Source organism: Drosophila biarmipes, chromosome X (assembly GCF_025231255.1).
Source record: "Drosophila biarmipes strain raj3 chromosome X, RU_DBia_V1.1, whole genome shotgun sequence".
Taxonomy (NCBI): domain Eukaryota; kingdom Metazoa; phylum Arthropoda; class Insecta; order Diptera; family Drosophilidae; genus Drosophila; species Drosophila biarmipes.
This window is the reverse complement of record NC_066611.1, coordinates 14417092-14432738: the sequence shown is the minus strand read 5'-3', so window position 1 is coordinate 14432738 and position 15647 is coordinate 14417092. Positions and strand designations below refer to the sequence as shown.

The 15647-nt window shown below is 43.4% G+C and overlaps 2 protein-coding genes across 14 annotated transcripts in view; one reads left to right on the top strand and one right to left on the bottom strand.

Moving 5' to 3' along the window:
* LOC108025594 (uncharacterized) overlaps positions 1 to 15647 on the bottom strand; it is a 96512-nt gene that overhangs the window by 27532 nt on the left and 53333 nt on the right. For all 13 annotated transcript variants that reach the window (XM_050889352.1, XM_050889407.1, XM_050889350.1 and 10 more), the window contains one exon: positions 4173 to 4219. The gene's annotated coding sequence lies outside the window, so the exon portion shown is untranslated. The remainder of the gene's footprint in view (positions 1 to 4172; positions 4220 to 15647) is intronic.
* LOC108025758 (uncharacterized) lies at positions 10295 to 11532 on the top strand. The gene has a single exon (XM_017096353.3). The coding sequence runs from the start codon at positions 10418 to 10420 to the stop codon at positions 11234 to 11236; it is 819 nt and encodes a 272-aa protein (XP_016951842.1). The 5' UTR covers positions 10295 to 10417; the 3' UTR covers positions 11237 to 11532.

Here is a 15647-nt window from a genome sequence, read left to right as displayed (position 1 = left end):
GCATACGGCATGCCACATGCCACATGACACACGGTACATGCAACATACAACGTGCAACATCCACCCATCGTTGGGGGCTTCGATGGGAAGGATTAAAGGCGGGCCGACAGGACAGGCCGGCAAATAACATGGCCAAGATGACATCTAATCTCGAGAAGTCCAAGGGGGTGTTCACCGACGGTCGATAGGGATGTTGTATATTAATATGAAATATGGCATATGAAAGCCCTGCTGCACACAGGGGTTAAAAGGGGGGAGCCTGCATTCTTCGGCCAAAGCCTGCTTTCACCCCTAAGAAATCGAGCAATAAAATCCTTTTCACTGGAAAACCTTTTTTAAATGAAATTGCTTCCCTTCCAGGCCAGTGGTTTCATTTGTTGGTTTAACAATGAGCGGGAAAGTAAAGTCAATTAAACAAAGTATCAACCTGAAACTGTGTTTAGTTCGCCAAATCAAACAGCACAAAAAATAAATAAGCTTCTTAGTTGACTAACGAGACCACAAAATACCTGGTACTCCTGTATCGAATAACAACATATATATCAACCCAAACAGCAATTCAATATACACTCCGTGCACCAGGTATTAAAATCCATTTACTTTACCTTTTCAATGCAATTATTTGCTTTCATTGTTAATAATTTGATTCAATTTTAAATCAATTGTTTATGGGATTTGCGCAGGCAAGCGCGAGCCATAAAGCAAACAAAAAACCCAAGGGATTTTAGGTCATTTGATAGATACGATAGATACATATCGCAAAAACCAGAGATAGGCAACAAAATATTGCAACTAAATTTAAGCCTAGATGAAACACAACCGCAAAATGAAACGAAAGTAAGCTGGGGAAGTCCTTTGATCGATGAAAGCCCATTCCGGAGCCATTGGTTTCGCAACTTGTGGGCACTTTCATCCATATTCATTAGGCCCCCTGACAAGCAACAGTTTCTCGAGTTGAGCCCGGCCGAAAGCGGATGGGAAACTATTTTTATTAATTTTACAAACGAACGCTTTGCTCTCCAATTCGACCGCAATAAGCCTGGGATCCAGCTCCTCCGTTGACGGGAAGTTCCGCCCACTATAACCATAACCACCACCACCACCCTCATACTCATCATCCTCATCATCATCATCATCATCATTTTCCTCGTTTGGCATCGTTAGGAGAAAGTTTTCCCAAGCCGCAGAAATGATTGCTGTCACCGATAAGGCGACTGACAATGGTCGAAAGCAGTTTGGTCGAGGGCCGGGCCGGGCCGGGGCGGGGCGGGGCGGGGGGCAAAAGTTTTCACTACTTTCGGTTTTAATTTCGCAAATTGCATTTGCCAATGTTATTTATTCAATCCACTGGCTGCCTGCTGCTGCTGCTGCTGCTGCTGGTGCCTTCTCCTCAAGGGACAACGAACAGGTGCCTCCCTGGATTGTCACAGCCCGGCGATGAAGCTCGTTTATTAACACGCTTCTCGGTGTTCGCAGCGTGTTTCCATATAAAATATATACTTGGCTGCCACTCGAATCCTCGAGGTGCTGCTCCTGGGTTCTCCCCCATCGCTGCCAGCTCTAATCGATTTTTGATGAGATTTTTGTATTCAATTTTGGTTTTGATAGGTAACGAGCAAGGCATCGCGGAAGGGCTGGGGCTACTGAGGGGCTTGGAAGGGAATGGGAAGGGATTCGGAGGGGAATGCGAAGGGAATGGGAAGGTAATTGGAAGGGGTTTTCAGGAGGTTTTCAGGAGGTTTTCAGGAGGTTTTCAGGAGGTCTTCAGGAGGTCTTCAGGAGGTTTGCCGGGGGTTCTCAGAGGGTTGAACGCGGCTTCTAGTGCTTGGATTTTATTCAACTGGGGAGTAGCAACTCCTGGCGACAATGGCATCAGCGGAGGAGCAGCTCCCGGTGGAAGATGAGTTCGGAAAGATGAGACGGCGAACCTGCTTACGATGGCGGGACTTATGCAGCAGTGGCCATGACAACGACGATGCCATTGACATAATTTTGCACCACTTTTGTTTGTATTGCCGATGGCGACGGGGGGCGGGGGAGGGGGGTCGTTAAAAAGAAAGGGGGTTTTTTATGGCTGGTGCACCCGAGGGCGGAGAATCTTGGATGGCTAAGTAAAAGCAAACGACTCGCTTTTTGTTTGGCTTTCATTCGCTTGAGCTCGAGTTGATTTACGCAGTTGCTCTCATAACTGGGCTAAGGTTTCCCTGCAATTGACTTTCAACAGCATTATTATTTTTAAGGGTTCTCCTTTCGAATTGGCCACCAAGTTTCCTTTTGAGCTTTGGCTAGTCTCAAGGCGGGATTTACTCGATGGCATAATTAGTTTTTTGCAGCGAACGACTATGTATTTTGTTGGGCTTAGCGAATGTAGTAGTTGGGGGAAATGGGTCACCAGTTAGTTAGTTATCCTATAACCATCGATTTCTGCTCCTCTTTCGACCATCTCTCAGTCCCATCTCGTTATCTTCCTTTGCATTTTTTTGCCAATTTCTCGCATCTTACGTCAGTGTGTCGCAGTCTTAGTTTCGCATTCGTGCAAATCACATTAGTCGGCGTGAGTTCTCGCAAAAAATCACCGACCAGTGAATGACTGATTGAGCCTGAACGCGTCCTGGTCGATGTGTGTGAGTCCCCTTTTTCGTTCTTCCTACTTTCCCCCTGAACTCCCTAAAGGATCCGCCACTCTTCATTCGCCCGCTCTCCTTATCGTCATTGAAATTGGCAATTTCGTTTTCATTTAACGCTGACGAAATGCATTTCCTGAAATGAACGGCGAGCATGCCGGAGATGGAGTCAGGGTTCGGAGGTTGGAGGACAGAGGACGGAGGACGGAGGATGCAGGATGTGCCTGGCTGGTTGCCTGGCAGCGAAGGACTCCTCTGGCTTTGTGCAATGTCAAATGTTGCCGCAAGGACGACAGCCGGAAGTGCAGCACGGCCAATGGGCAGGCAGTGCCCGAGGGGCAGGAGAATGGCTGGAGGTCACCTGCCAGGCACAATAAGTTTAATATATTGGCATGGACTTAAGTCCGGCCAGGTGGTCCGTCCAGGTGCTCGACTGCAGTTGAAGCACTGTTTTTCCTCTACTTTTTTGCAGCCACATAGGACGGGCAACATATGTGTGTCCAGGATTCCGGACTCCGGATTGCGGTGCCTCCGAGGGGTGGACTGACTGTCAGGCCTTGTAAACGTACCTTGGCAACTGATTCGAACTGATTAAGTCATTCTGGCTAATTCCTTTGCACCTGTAAAACGATGCTGAATGCAGCTTCTTTGGCCTTCAATAGGCAGGGAATAAGTTAAAGTTAAAGAGTTAGTTAAACAGTAACTAGAACTCGATTTTCTTAATCAAATTTGACAGTTTATGAGTTGACAATAAGGTTTTGTATCATTTTAGGTAATAATAAGTGGATTTAACAATGTCAGGTTTTCATAACCAGTTTACTCAATGGGATTATAATTTAGAGGCCTTACTTTAACACTCTCTAGTCCCCAAGGTATGTAACCAATATAATGTCTAGTTTACCTAAGCCCCTTACCATATTTAGGGGGACAAGTGTTTGATAAACCCTAAAAATCAGGAATCGCTTGTAAGCGATTCCCTCAAATGCACCTCTTTCCACAGCACAACTTTGGGATTGCATTTAAAGTCCTGTGATCCCGCCATTAGCCAGGGGAAACCTGCTCCGCAGATGGTTTCCATTGCAGCCCCTCGTTGTATTTTATTTCGAGTGGACTTAAGTTCCCACCTGACTTCTGCGAGTGCGAGCTTTAATGCCCCGCTCGCTGGGAGCTGCACAAGTTGGTTCGCCTTATTTGCAACATTGTCCGCTTATCTAGTGCAAAATGGTTGGGCGAGGGAGATTTGTGTGGCTCAACTGGAACTGTGACCCGTAGTCCCTATATATTCCTCATCCTAGCACCGCCCCCTCCCCTGGCTATCTGACCTCAAAACTAAATCGAAACTTGCAGTTGCAGGACGACAATCTCGGCATTATCCTTCCGCTGTTGTTGCTCCGAAAGTTTACCGACTCGTGGAATGTGCAACAATTCAAATAGAAAACCAAAGCAAATACTTTTCAGTTTACAGACCCATTCCCTTTTATTTAGTACCGGTTCGATTATCATTGTTGTCATTCGTTGTTTATCTTGAGGGGGGGCCAAATAACTTACCGAAAGTCCTCGAGTTACAACATGAAACAAGTCGATGCCGGAGACACCTGCAAGTAGAAGAGGCGGGGAGTGGAAGAAATCCATTAGTTAAGTTTCTGACGAGGCTGGCAGTTCATTACAATCGACTACCCACGGTATTCCAAACACCGCCCCCAATACCCTAAAATGTGCTGTATTAATGATGCAACTGTCAAAGTTTTCGGTCCGGGACTGTACCTGCTAATGAGGCAGCGCCAGGGTTGCCAGACTCTTCGCATTCCCATCTTTGGGGGAGATTAAAAAGAAGTAGACAGCAAAGAGAGTGGCCACCACGTCAAAGACATGCCAAACATATCACGTAAAACATTAAAACAAGAAGATGGGCAAACAATGTTTGCCGTTGCCAAATGGAAATGTTGTTGAAGAAAATGCAAAAAAAAAATATAAGGAAAGCTGGAAGTGGGGAGAAGCAGGAATGAATTAATGAAATAAAGTGTGGTGCCGGGGTGGCAAAGAAAACAATTAAAAGAATTTATTGCTTCAGTTTAATGAATTTTCAGCTTGTTTGCACGCACACACATGCCGAAAGTGGGTGGGCGCAGCAGTTTCATTCAACCATCTGATGCATGGTGGGTGGTGCGAGGTTGGAAGGTTTTGGGGCTCAAGGCCTAAAAAGGCGCCACAGGTGTAAAATGCTTATAAATCTCTGCGAGTTCGTGTGTGAGAGAATGAGAATAAATGCTATTGTTGAACATTGTTTAATGAAGTTTTTTTTGTTTAGAAGCAGCTGCTTAGACAGCAATTGATGGGTAGCCAGGATCTGATGAGCCAGCTGAGGCTGCCAGAGGGCTCTCGAAAATCATTTTAAATGGCCCTGATAAAATGCTTTTGTTTCGCACTCACCCACCCCTACCTTCGCCTTACCTTGGCTCTTTTTGGTGGGAATTTATTTGCGTTGAGGCAATTAACAACGCTGTTTAAAAAGTCTTTGAGGAAGCGGTGAATAATTTTAAGAATTCCAGCAGATAATCAGAGGACTTTAGTGCCTGGGGAACTGCAGAACCAAGATGTCTTATATTTTTGCTATAAAAATTAGTTTCAGAGCTAGAATGTCATTTTAATAGATTGAGATACTCTTAAATAAAGCCTTTTAGTCCAAGTTTCCACAGCAATCTCAACTTATCCCTCCTTTGAAAACAAAACCATGATGATAAATACAGATTTTCATGCCGTTGCATAAGCATTATTATCGAGGGCTAAGGAGGGTAGTTGGAAAAACCTGTGAACTATAATTCACCTGGCAATCGGACACCATCTATGCAACGGTTTTCACCGGCTCCCCTGCGTTCCTGGGTGAAAAATGGAGGTAAGTAAGCGGATAGTGGACGTCGCATTAGGTGAGGTCCTGGCTGCTTTTGGCATCAATTATGGAACAATAAACAATTTGCTTGGCCTTTCCTGTCATCCCTTCCAGTGTCCTGCCCAGTCCTTCCAGTGTCCTGCCCTCCGGCGGCTCCTTCGGCGCTGCAAATTGGCTGCGACACTTGCCCACTGCCTTGCTGTCAACGCCATTTCGCCCGAAGCAGATATTTGATAAATTTTTTGTGTCATCTTGTGTTTTACTTCATTTTTTGTTTTAGTTTTTTTTTTTGTTTATTATTTTGCCATGTTTTTTGGCCCTGAACTCGGGAACCCTGCCAGCATTTCCATGATAACTGTTGATAACAGGCGTCGCTCTCCTCCGGGCTCAGGGAAACAATTTTAATTCAGTTTGGTTTTCGTTTCTCTTTGTTCGGCTTTTCTTTTCTGCGGCTGGCAGCAGATCTCAATTCTGCGCACTTTTCCCTCCACTTTTCCTCGCTTTCCCTCGACCGGCAGCTTGTTAATTTATTGCCAGGCCCAGCTTCGGGGAGTCCCCTCCTGCCTTCACGTCGTCCAATTCGAGCCTGGCAACTGTTCGTGTTCAACCTGCCAGCAAGTTATTGATTCGGACTTCCCAGATTGCAGTTGCCAGTAAAAATAGGCCCGCTGGAATTTGATTTCGTCGAGTTCGAGTTTCTCAAAAGAGCATAATGTCTACTTAAAAAAAAAAAACAAAAAAAAAAGACAGAAGCAAATGAAATAAAACCCATACTTTGTCGTAGTTTTTCAAAAGAAGTTAAGTCAAATCAAGGCGTACAGCTGAAAAACCGACTGTTTGGAATAGCATGCTAAAATTGAAAAAACACTCAAAAATCAAAAAAAAATTTCACGTTTTATGCCAATAGATTGGAAATTAAACGAGGTATGACATTCGCCGATCTGACGTTTAGTTTTTGTACAGCAGCCAAAAAACGGATTTTTCAGGGCGGAAAAATACGAGATTCAGATTTTGGCCAAAAATACGATTTTCCTTTCCCGTTTTTCGACCGTAGTTTCGTCGAATTAAGGCGTACACATCAAATACCGACTGTTTTGAGCAGCTTTCTTCATATGCTGTCGATCGCAACCACTTTCAGGGAAATTTATTTTTTGACCCATTTTCGCATTTTTTGTAAGGGGGTACATCATGTTTTTTTTGCAAAAAATCCAAAAATCAAAAAATTTCAGGTTTTAATGCCAATATATTGGAAATTAAACAACGAGCTCAAAGAGGTATGACATTCTGACGTTTAGTTTTTGTACAGCAGCCAAAAAACAGATTTTTTGGGGGCGGAACTCATCCCAATCGATCCCAATCATTTTCAGGAATAATTTCATTTCATTCATTTTGGAATAATTCTAAAAAATATCCAGGTTTTAATGCTATTTGATGGGAAATCAATCGACGAGCTCAACGAGGTTCCTCATTCTGACCCTTATTGGCTATGACAGCCAAAACACTGAGTCGTTAAGCCGAAAAATTGGGATACAGATTTAGTAGGAATTTCTTTTTTAGATTTGTATCTCATGCCTGTGAAAATAATTGGCCTACGGGTGTTTTTCTTAAAGACGTTTACGCATTAAGATCCAGGCCAAAGGCAAAAGTCAATTTGCCAAGGTTGTCTGAGTTTGGCACAAAAAAAAAAGAAGAAGAAGGGAGCACAGCTTGTAAATCTTGGCACTGACCACTGGCTTCCTCCCACTTTTGTGGCCTCAAGCATTCATTTGTCGGAGTTGAAAAATCGAACGAGTCTCGATTTGGATCCCGATTCGTACATTTTTTTTTGGATTTTTGGTATGAGCTAAAAGTCGCAATCTGCTGACAGGGCCGAGTAATCGCTGGTGGGCGGGGCTGCGGATACATACATTTACTTTCTATAGTCGCCGATATCGCCGTTGGCACAGGCACCGATGAGGTCAGGATATTAAGCCTTAATTTATGCAACGATTTCTTTGCGCAACGTGTTTATCGAGCGCCTCTCACAACATTGCCGCACAAAGTTGGTCCAAGAAGTGGTAAAAAAAAAAAGAAAAGTGGGGATGAGAAAGAAAAATGCAGGAGGAAAATGCAGGGCAGGGCACTGCAGGACAATGCAGGACAATGTCCCTGCCTGCAAGGAAGCCTCCATTAGCATGACCAAGGGGTTTTCATTTGGCTGCCAGCTGCCCAGTGATTTCATCTCACTGAGCCACTTTAGGCCCAAAGTAAACGTTACTGGCTTAAAGCTACAAACATTTACCTTTAGCTTTCATTTCGGTCAAATTAACTCAAAAGCTGTTTCGTGTAACTGTCATGTTGGGCAGCATGGCAGATTTTTCATTTAAAGTTTTCCCTTTATGAGGCAAAAAAATACATGTATCTCTAAATTACGTCCTATTTTAATTAATTACTTTAGATTAATGAAATTAGATTACTTTTCATATAGAATTCTATCACATTTTTCTATTAAAAAATGCACTGGATGTTGTAGGAAAGAAGTGGGAAGTTAATAGGTTAGGAAGGTATCTCTTGTAGATATAAAATAAAAATAGGGGAAAATTTAAACCAAATTTTTACAGAATATTCTAGGCTTGCACTTCTAAGATACATGCCCCCAGTGACCCAAAAAAAGCTCCAAAAAATATAATAACTAGCTAAAGTAAATATTATTGTACGCCCCACAAATCGGAAATTCCTTATAAAATTTGTTTTTCTCTATTTTAAATTCGTTTAGTTATACATTTCTAAAATCCATTATTATGCGGGAGCTAAATTTGATGCAAACCTTTTCATTTAACGAATTTAAACCGCTACTCGTATCACAAGGATGGGGAAAATGTCGCGGGTTGCATCTAGGATACATATATAGATGCAGTTGCCATATGGCACACATGGCATATGGCTGAATGCGTGGATGGCTCGGTGGCCTGGTTGGTTGGCTGCTCCCATGAGTGCCGAATGCTGGGAGTTGGGAGCTGAGAGCTGAGAGCTAAGAGCCAAGAGCTAAGAGCCATGAGCCACAGCCACGAGCCGAAAGCCAGCAGTGGTAGATTGCATTTTACTCAAGTAAACTGGGGCGCAGATAGAGAGTTGGTCTGAAAACCGAGGAGGCTGTTGTTGTGGCGGCCTGTGTGTGGAAGTTGCAACATGGCAGTGTTGCACTGTGGCAGTGCTGCCTGTGAGAATGCATCATTAGTGCAGGAAAGCCACGTGTTGCTGGCGGAAACAGCAGAGCACTCGGGCTGCCAGAACTCACTGGGAAATGGGTGTGCGGTATATGCTATTTGGTATTTTGTATATGGTATGGGGGCATACCACTCTCGCGGGAGGGGAAGCGAAGCCATGTGGCAAATGAGGCTAAAACACAAGTGAAGCCAGGCACAACCAGAGAAGATGTCCTCGTCTCCGATTCTCCATGGCTGTCTCCCCGGCCAAGTGGCAGTGATGGATATGTGCCGGCAATGGATGGAACAGGGCAGGACAGCACACGACAGGACAGCAGTCAACGTTCATTTCCTTGCCGGAAAACTGGAAACTAATATTCAGGCAGCAGCAGCGGAAAAGCAAGAAAGATGCACAGGAAAATAAATAAAATAGTCGAAATCAATACAAGAAAAAATACATCAATAATATGTAATTAATATATAAATAATATAGAATAATGTAGAAGTAGTATAGAAATAATATAGAAGTAATATAAAAATAATATATAAATACTAAAGAAAATTAATTGAAAAATTGGATATTTAATAAAAAAATTAATTTCCCTTTATATGTAAATACTTGCATCGAGGTTTTAAATATTATATATAAAGTTAGAAACATATACTTTAAAAATTTTACATCACTAAAAAAATTACTAAACCAACGTTTAAAATCATAAAAAAAAAACAATTAAAAAAAATCATAAAACTATACAAATGAAAGTTTAAAATTAAAGACACCTTGATAGTAATATTTACTCTGAATATTTTACTTAATTTAAAAAGAATATAATATTAAAAAGAAATTTTAAAATTATAAAATAAATTGTAAATGCTAAATTTATATGTTTAGATATTAAAAAATAATACAATAAATTGTAAGTGCTAAATGTATATGTTTATATTTTAAAAATGAATAAAAAAATATTTAAATTAATTCGGAAACATTTGAATTTACTTCGTTTTTTGTCAGTGTATACACGCTGGTATCTGTGCGCTTGACTGAATTCGCCCGGATAGGGAGATTGAGTTATCAATCGGATATTTCAGGCAGAACCTCAATGGCATTATTTCTATCCAATTTCCACTCGCCTAAAGAGTAGTTTTGCAATTATTTCCAAAGCTTTTGTTACAATGCTTTACCATTTATGCCTTTTTAAATGTGGAAAATACAAATTCCACTCTTTAACTGTCTAAAAAATAACGATGATTTAATTACATACATAATTCGTTAAATTTAAACAGTGCTGTACTTAAATTGCCTTCCTGAAACCCAAAGCCATTTAAACAGTTTACAATTCTCTAAGTGAATTACTCTCGTAAACTGGCAAATTGGCCTAACTTTTGCAGACAAAACAAAAACGAGCCTAACTTTGTTGAAAGTGACTTTTCGATTGATTCGCATTAGGAGAATAACATCATAAATTTGCTAATTAAACGGGCTTAAGGCCATGGCCAAAAAGTCTGTTGATACAACCCGGGGCCTGAGTAAACATGGAAAATTAGTGCCTAGAATATATTTTTAGCATGTTTAGACAAAGTCTGACACCTGTGTGATTTCTCAGGCGCATTGGGTGACTTTCGACTCCTAGGAAAAACAAGTCAAGTTAAATTCCAGTCTCTGAAAATAGTCAAATCTCTGTTAAAATTTGCAGTAACTATCTAAACATCGCCTTTCTGCCATGCCGAAGCGCGCTCCCTACACTTGGCGCCAGCCGGACTTCCCCGGCGACGGCAGCGACCTGTCCTGGCAGGAGCCCACCCTGCTGGTCATCTGCCAGGCGGCCGACATCCAGGCGGCCATCCAGCCGCTCCTGGGCTCCCTCAAGCAGCCCTTCGCCCCCGCCCAGGTGGCCAGCGTCTTCGTGCACGAGACCATGCGCGAGGCCTTCTGCAACCAGGTGCGCAGCTCCATGGAGCCCATGCACCGCCAGGCGGCCAGCCACGCCCACTATCTGCGGGCCGTCAAGATGATCGATTGCCTCCGGGCGGAAGTGGTCTGCCTGCTCACGCCGGACGACATCCGTTTCCGGTTCAAAATGTCCCCCGGCTCGCCGGTGATTGTGTGCGAATTCGATCAGAGTTTCTTCGGAGGATCACGGCCCACGTCGGTGGTCACGCTGCATACCTTCCGCCACGCCTCCGAGCTGCCCCGCCTGCTGGCCACCGAGCGGCTGCCCTTCGTGAGCGCCGCCATCTGGGGCGCCAAGATGGCCACCGTCTACGAGGCGGCCCTGCACCTGGACCTGGTCATCGTCTACATCAATTGCCAGGGCATCTCGCTCGCTCCCATTCGGGAGTACCTCGAGGAGAAGCAGCCGCACGTGGTGCTGGCCAGGTACCATCACTTCGAGGTCATTTCGCACAGGGGCCGGCACCGGGTCATTGTCTTTCCGGCCAAGGTCATCTGGGAGCCGGAGGCACCCATCCGCCCCTCGGGGGGAGGCTCAAGGGAACTGCCGCCGCCGGCGGAGGGCAAGACGGTGGCCAGGAGGGGCTAGGAGCAACCCACCGGATCTCATCTTAAATACTTGTTAAATTCACAGTACTTGTAAAGAGTTATCAGTAGGTTTTCTAGAAGTATGTTTGAACAAGACATTATGTGTAGTCCAAGCACTTAATACATATTTTTTTTTAAGTACACTCATTTGGGGATAATAATTACAGATTAAATTTGTATAAAGTGGTTGTGTGTTAAGTCCAGAAATTATCTAAGCCTTAGGCATATTTTCTTTTTAAGCGGATTACCTTGTTTAGCTTCTTAAAAAATACAAGAAGAGTGTTGATATAAATCATACTTTCATTTTATATTATTGCATTATAGTATATATATTTCTGGGGTATGATGGGGTATATAAATATAAAATAATATACTTAACATAAATACTTATAAGTATTTCATTAATGATGCATCTAAACAAAGCTGTTTTATTATTATTTCTATTTTTACCACTTACGTGGGACCTAAATATGGACTTCACCCTGGCAGGTTGAGCTTTTGTATCTAGTATCTGTTTTAAGTCCCTCAAATTTGTATCGCTTGGCTTGCCCCCACTATAAATCCGCGTTCGGGGCCTTCGGAGGCATCCCCGGGCCATAAACAACTACCGACGCGTATGTAAGTGGGCGAGAACACAGAAATAGTTCAAGTGCCTACTTTCGGCAAGCCAAAGCACTTAGTCGTGTTGCACCGCCCACTCCTCGCCCACTTGCCACCCACTTTGCTACCCCTTGCCACCCTTTTTCCACCCACCACCACCCACTCCACATTCAGTCATGCCACATTGCATCTATCCGCGATTTTCGCAATGAGTTTCACTTAACTTTTGCGTCACTTAAATGTAATTTGTGGAACTTTTTGGCTCAGCCTTAGGGCCTCGTGTGTGTGTGTGTGTGTGCCTCCGTGTGTGTGTGTGTGTGTGTGTGAGTGGGCGTGGCATTTTCGAGGGGGGTTTTTGGGGGCCCTTGTTGCCCATTCGATTGCATTCGCTGGCGGCATCGCTTCGTTCGCCACTTTTGAGTGCATTTCAGTGTAATCAAGCGCCCACTTCAGGAGTCCCTCCACCCTTCCCCCCTTTCGGCACACCCCCGCACACCCACACCCTTGGAAAACCCCTTTTCTGTTGCCGTTCCATGCTTTTTAGCATTTCATCATTTGTTGCCAGCTTTTGCCTGCCAACAACAGAATTTGCTCCATCTCTCTCTCTCCATTTTGTATTCAGCATTTCGATTTCGTGAGCCTACATGCACTGAGAGAAAAGCGCAGCAAGTGCAAGGATTGCAAATTACATTTAAATATTTTACACTGCGGATTTTAGTTATTTAAATAAAGAAAATATTTTACATAAAGATTTGAAGCTCTTTTTAAAATAACTCATTTTGTTAAATGACGATATTTCAAATGTAAATTAATAGAAAAAATTTTTCAATGATATGCAATCAATATTTTCAATATTAAGTTACACATTTTGAATTAATTTATTACAATTTAATATATTTTGCATTGAATATTTATATTGAATATTTAATACAATTTTGCATTGAATATTATGGTTTTGTATAAGCAATTTTCCAATATTTATTTTCCTATACCATTTTTTGTATCAGTGTCGTAGGGAAAGGGGTGGGGGCTTGGAGAAAGTGGAGCAGGGGCGGCAGCCCTATGCATTGTTTTTTTTATCCTCGCCACCCCCTTTTTGGCGCCTCGCTGTGTGTTGGAGTGGCCTTTTAATGCAGCCGCTTAGCGCGCGTGTTGCAACTCAAGAGTCGAGTTGTTGCTGCCACTGTTGTTTGCTGTTTGCCCTGCTGTTGGCAGCGATATTCATTATTTATTTCACTGACCCCGTTGGCGTGCCGCCTGGTCCATGCCCTGACCCAATTTCCCGCCTCCAGATGCAGTCCAGCCCAAAAAAAACACAAGAAACAGAAGCCGGGGAACCCCCTCACGTCGGATAATTATTTCTATTGAGCTGAAATAATTATAAATTTTTATACTTTTCAGATCGAAATTTAGGAACCACCTTATTACTATCTTAAAAAATCTGTATTTAACCTATAAAACTGCGTAGAAATTGTAGGAACCTAAAAAATAAATAATAAAATAATAATAAAATAATACTAAAAAATAATATAATAATGGGGAAACGTTAAATGGATACCCTAATTTTTATAAGAAAGGTTTTTTCTAATTATTACAAGGAATACTGAATATTTTAAATATTCGTCAAATCCGAATGATATTTCAAATATATTCCTATTAAAAAAAAATTACTCCAATGTGTTAAAAAGGACTAAATGAAATGATTAAGGGAAGGGTTGCAATAGAAGCGAGGCACGAAAAGAGTTTAAAACCCATTGAAAAGGCAGTAAAATCTAGTGGCCATAGAGGACCTCCAAGTTCCAAGGAGTCATTCAGCGGGAATTAACGGAAGTAGAGAGTGGATGGAGAAAATTGGATTGGATGGACAGCATCAAATTGAGTGGAAGATATTGTATTAGGCGGGATAACACGAGGGCGGGACATGTTGCTGCTGGGTTTATGGGTGATTACAATGGGAGGAGGAGCACCAGCAGGAGGAGGACTTAGCAGTGCTCCAGGACAGCCGAAGTCAGAAATGAGCTGAATGAATCCAACTGAACTCAGCCATCCTTCCCGCCCTTTGTCCTCCGCCGCCCGGGGCCAACGAGGTCCTTCCTGGGACAATTACAAAATTTAGATTATGTTTTCGTTTTTTTTTGCCCCTCCACTCTTGTTCTGTTCTTGCCACAAACAATGCAGCTTAAATGCTGGGGCAGGCACAGAGGCGTCGGCGCGGGGGTGGACGGCGCCTCTGATTGACAGGAAACAACGCCAACAAGTTGTTGACTGCCACAAAAAGGGGCGTCGGGGGCGGCCGGGGCGGTGGAGAGGGCGTGGCAGGCGCAGCTGTTGCCCGACAGTTGGTGCTGAATTAACTTGCATTGTATAGGGGCAGACAAAGCCCTGGACGTTGGCAAAAGTTGGTGGCAAGAGACAGTGAAATATACGTATATATGGCGGTGGGTAGGGTAATTCAGGGGTCGGCAACTTATGCAGCGAAATGTTTGCCATTGTGCGACGGCGTTTAAAGCAATCCCTCTGCAGGCCCCCGCTCGAAAGATCCCAACTTTTCGACGACCCTGCCTTCCTGCTGCCTGGCACCACATATACTGCACTGCATCTCGGAAGTTCGCTCACTTCTGCTTACAAGGCACACACAATTCACTGCTTCTTCGCAGCCTGCACTGCGAGAAAAGTTTAGCGGTGAAAGCTCATTTCATTCGATAAATATATTATTTAAGTATTATGACCTACACCCAAACTACTAGCTCTTATTTTAAAATATTTTCGGTGTGTCGAACTTCCATGTTGTTAAAATTAAAAACCCTATTTTTAACTCAATATTGAAGATGCATTAAAGGTTACTTCTTTTATGTAATAATCTATGGTGCATAGCAATTTTATTATTCTATGCTAAATTTTCACAATAATTTTTCAGGTTAGTAAACTTTAAAATAATTTTACTCGAAAACATGATTTATAGGTTATGTCACTCTTCTATTAATAGATCGATCTTTTATATCATTTATCGATATTTTTTCAGAATATTCGCGCAAAGAATACGAATAAAATATGAAATAACATTTTTTGTCTAATAAAAATAAAATTTAAGAAGTTCATTTTATAAAAAAAAAATCTAAGTTCGTTAAAATAAATTGAAAATAAAATGCGAATGAAAGTTCATTTAAATACACTGGTCAGTGACTCTCCTTTTCCCTCAGTGTGGCCAGATTGCTGCTCGGATGCAGGATGCAGTGCAGCCTGGCAGCTTGGCAGCCCAGCCGCCTGGAGATAGCCGGCCAATCCGCCGTCCTCGACGACGGGGCCACCCCTCCTCCAAGGACTCTTCTTTCAATAGCCTCTCACTCGGATGGAGGAGGAGGCTGGCTGAGGAGGAGGTGGGTCGGTGGGCCGGTGGCCAGGTGGAAAACTCCTGCTCCCGCTCCCTTGGCCAGGTGCTGTTGCCACTGTTGTGCGGAAACACTACAAGGATAATGGCAGCGGCAACAACAACAGGATCCGTGCAACAATGAGTGGCTGCCATGTTGCAAAAGTAATTCAATTTGACTTTTTGTTTTGAAGCTGTCGAGTGGCCCGGGGGACGGGGTGTGGGCTGAGCCCCGTAGGGGATGCAGGATGCAGGATGCACGAGGCAGGCTGCAGGATGGGATGTGGCAGGGCCCAAGGATTGCCAAGAACAACGCCAGCTGGCCGAGAAAGTTTTCGGGGCGGCAGAGTAAGGTAAGGTGGTGCTGGGGGGGGCGTGGCACGTCGGCCATGACGGTGTATAAGCTGCTGCACTCTCGACGGCTGCCAGAGTGGTCGAGGGCGTC

Bases quoted from the DNA above. Each gene is read 5' to 3' on its own strand.
- LOC108025758 (XM_017096353.3), top strand. From the start codon at position 10,418: ATGCCGAAGCGCGCTCCCTACACTTGGCGCCAGCCGGACTTCCCCGGC.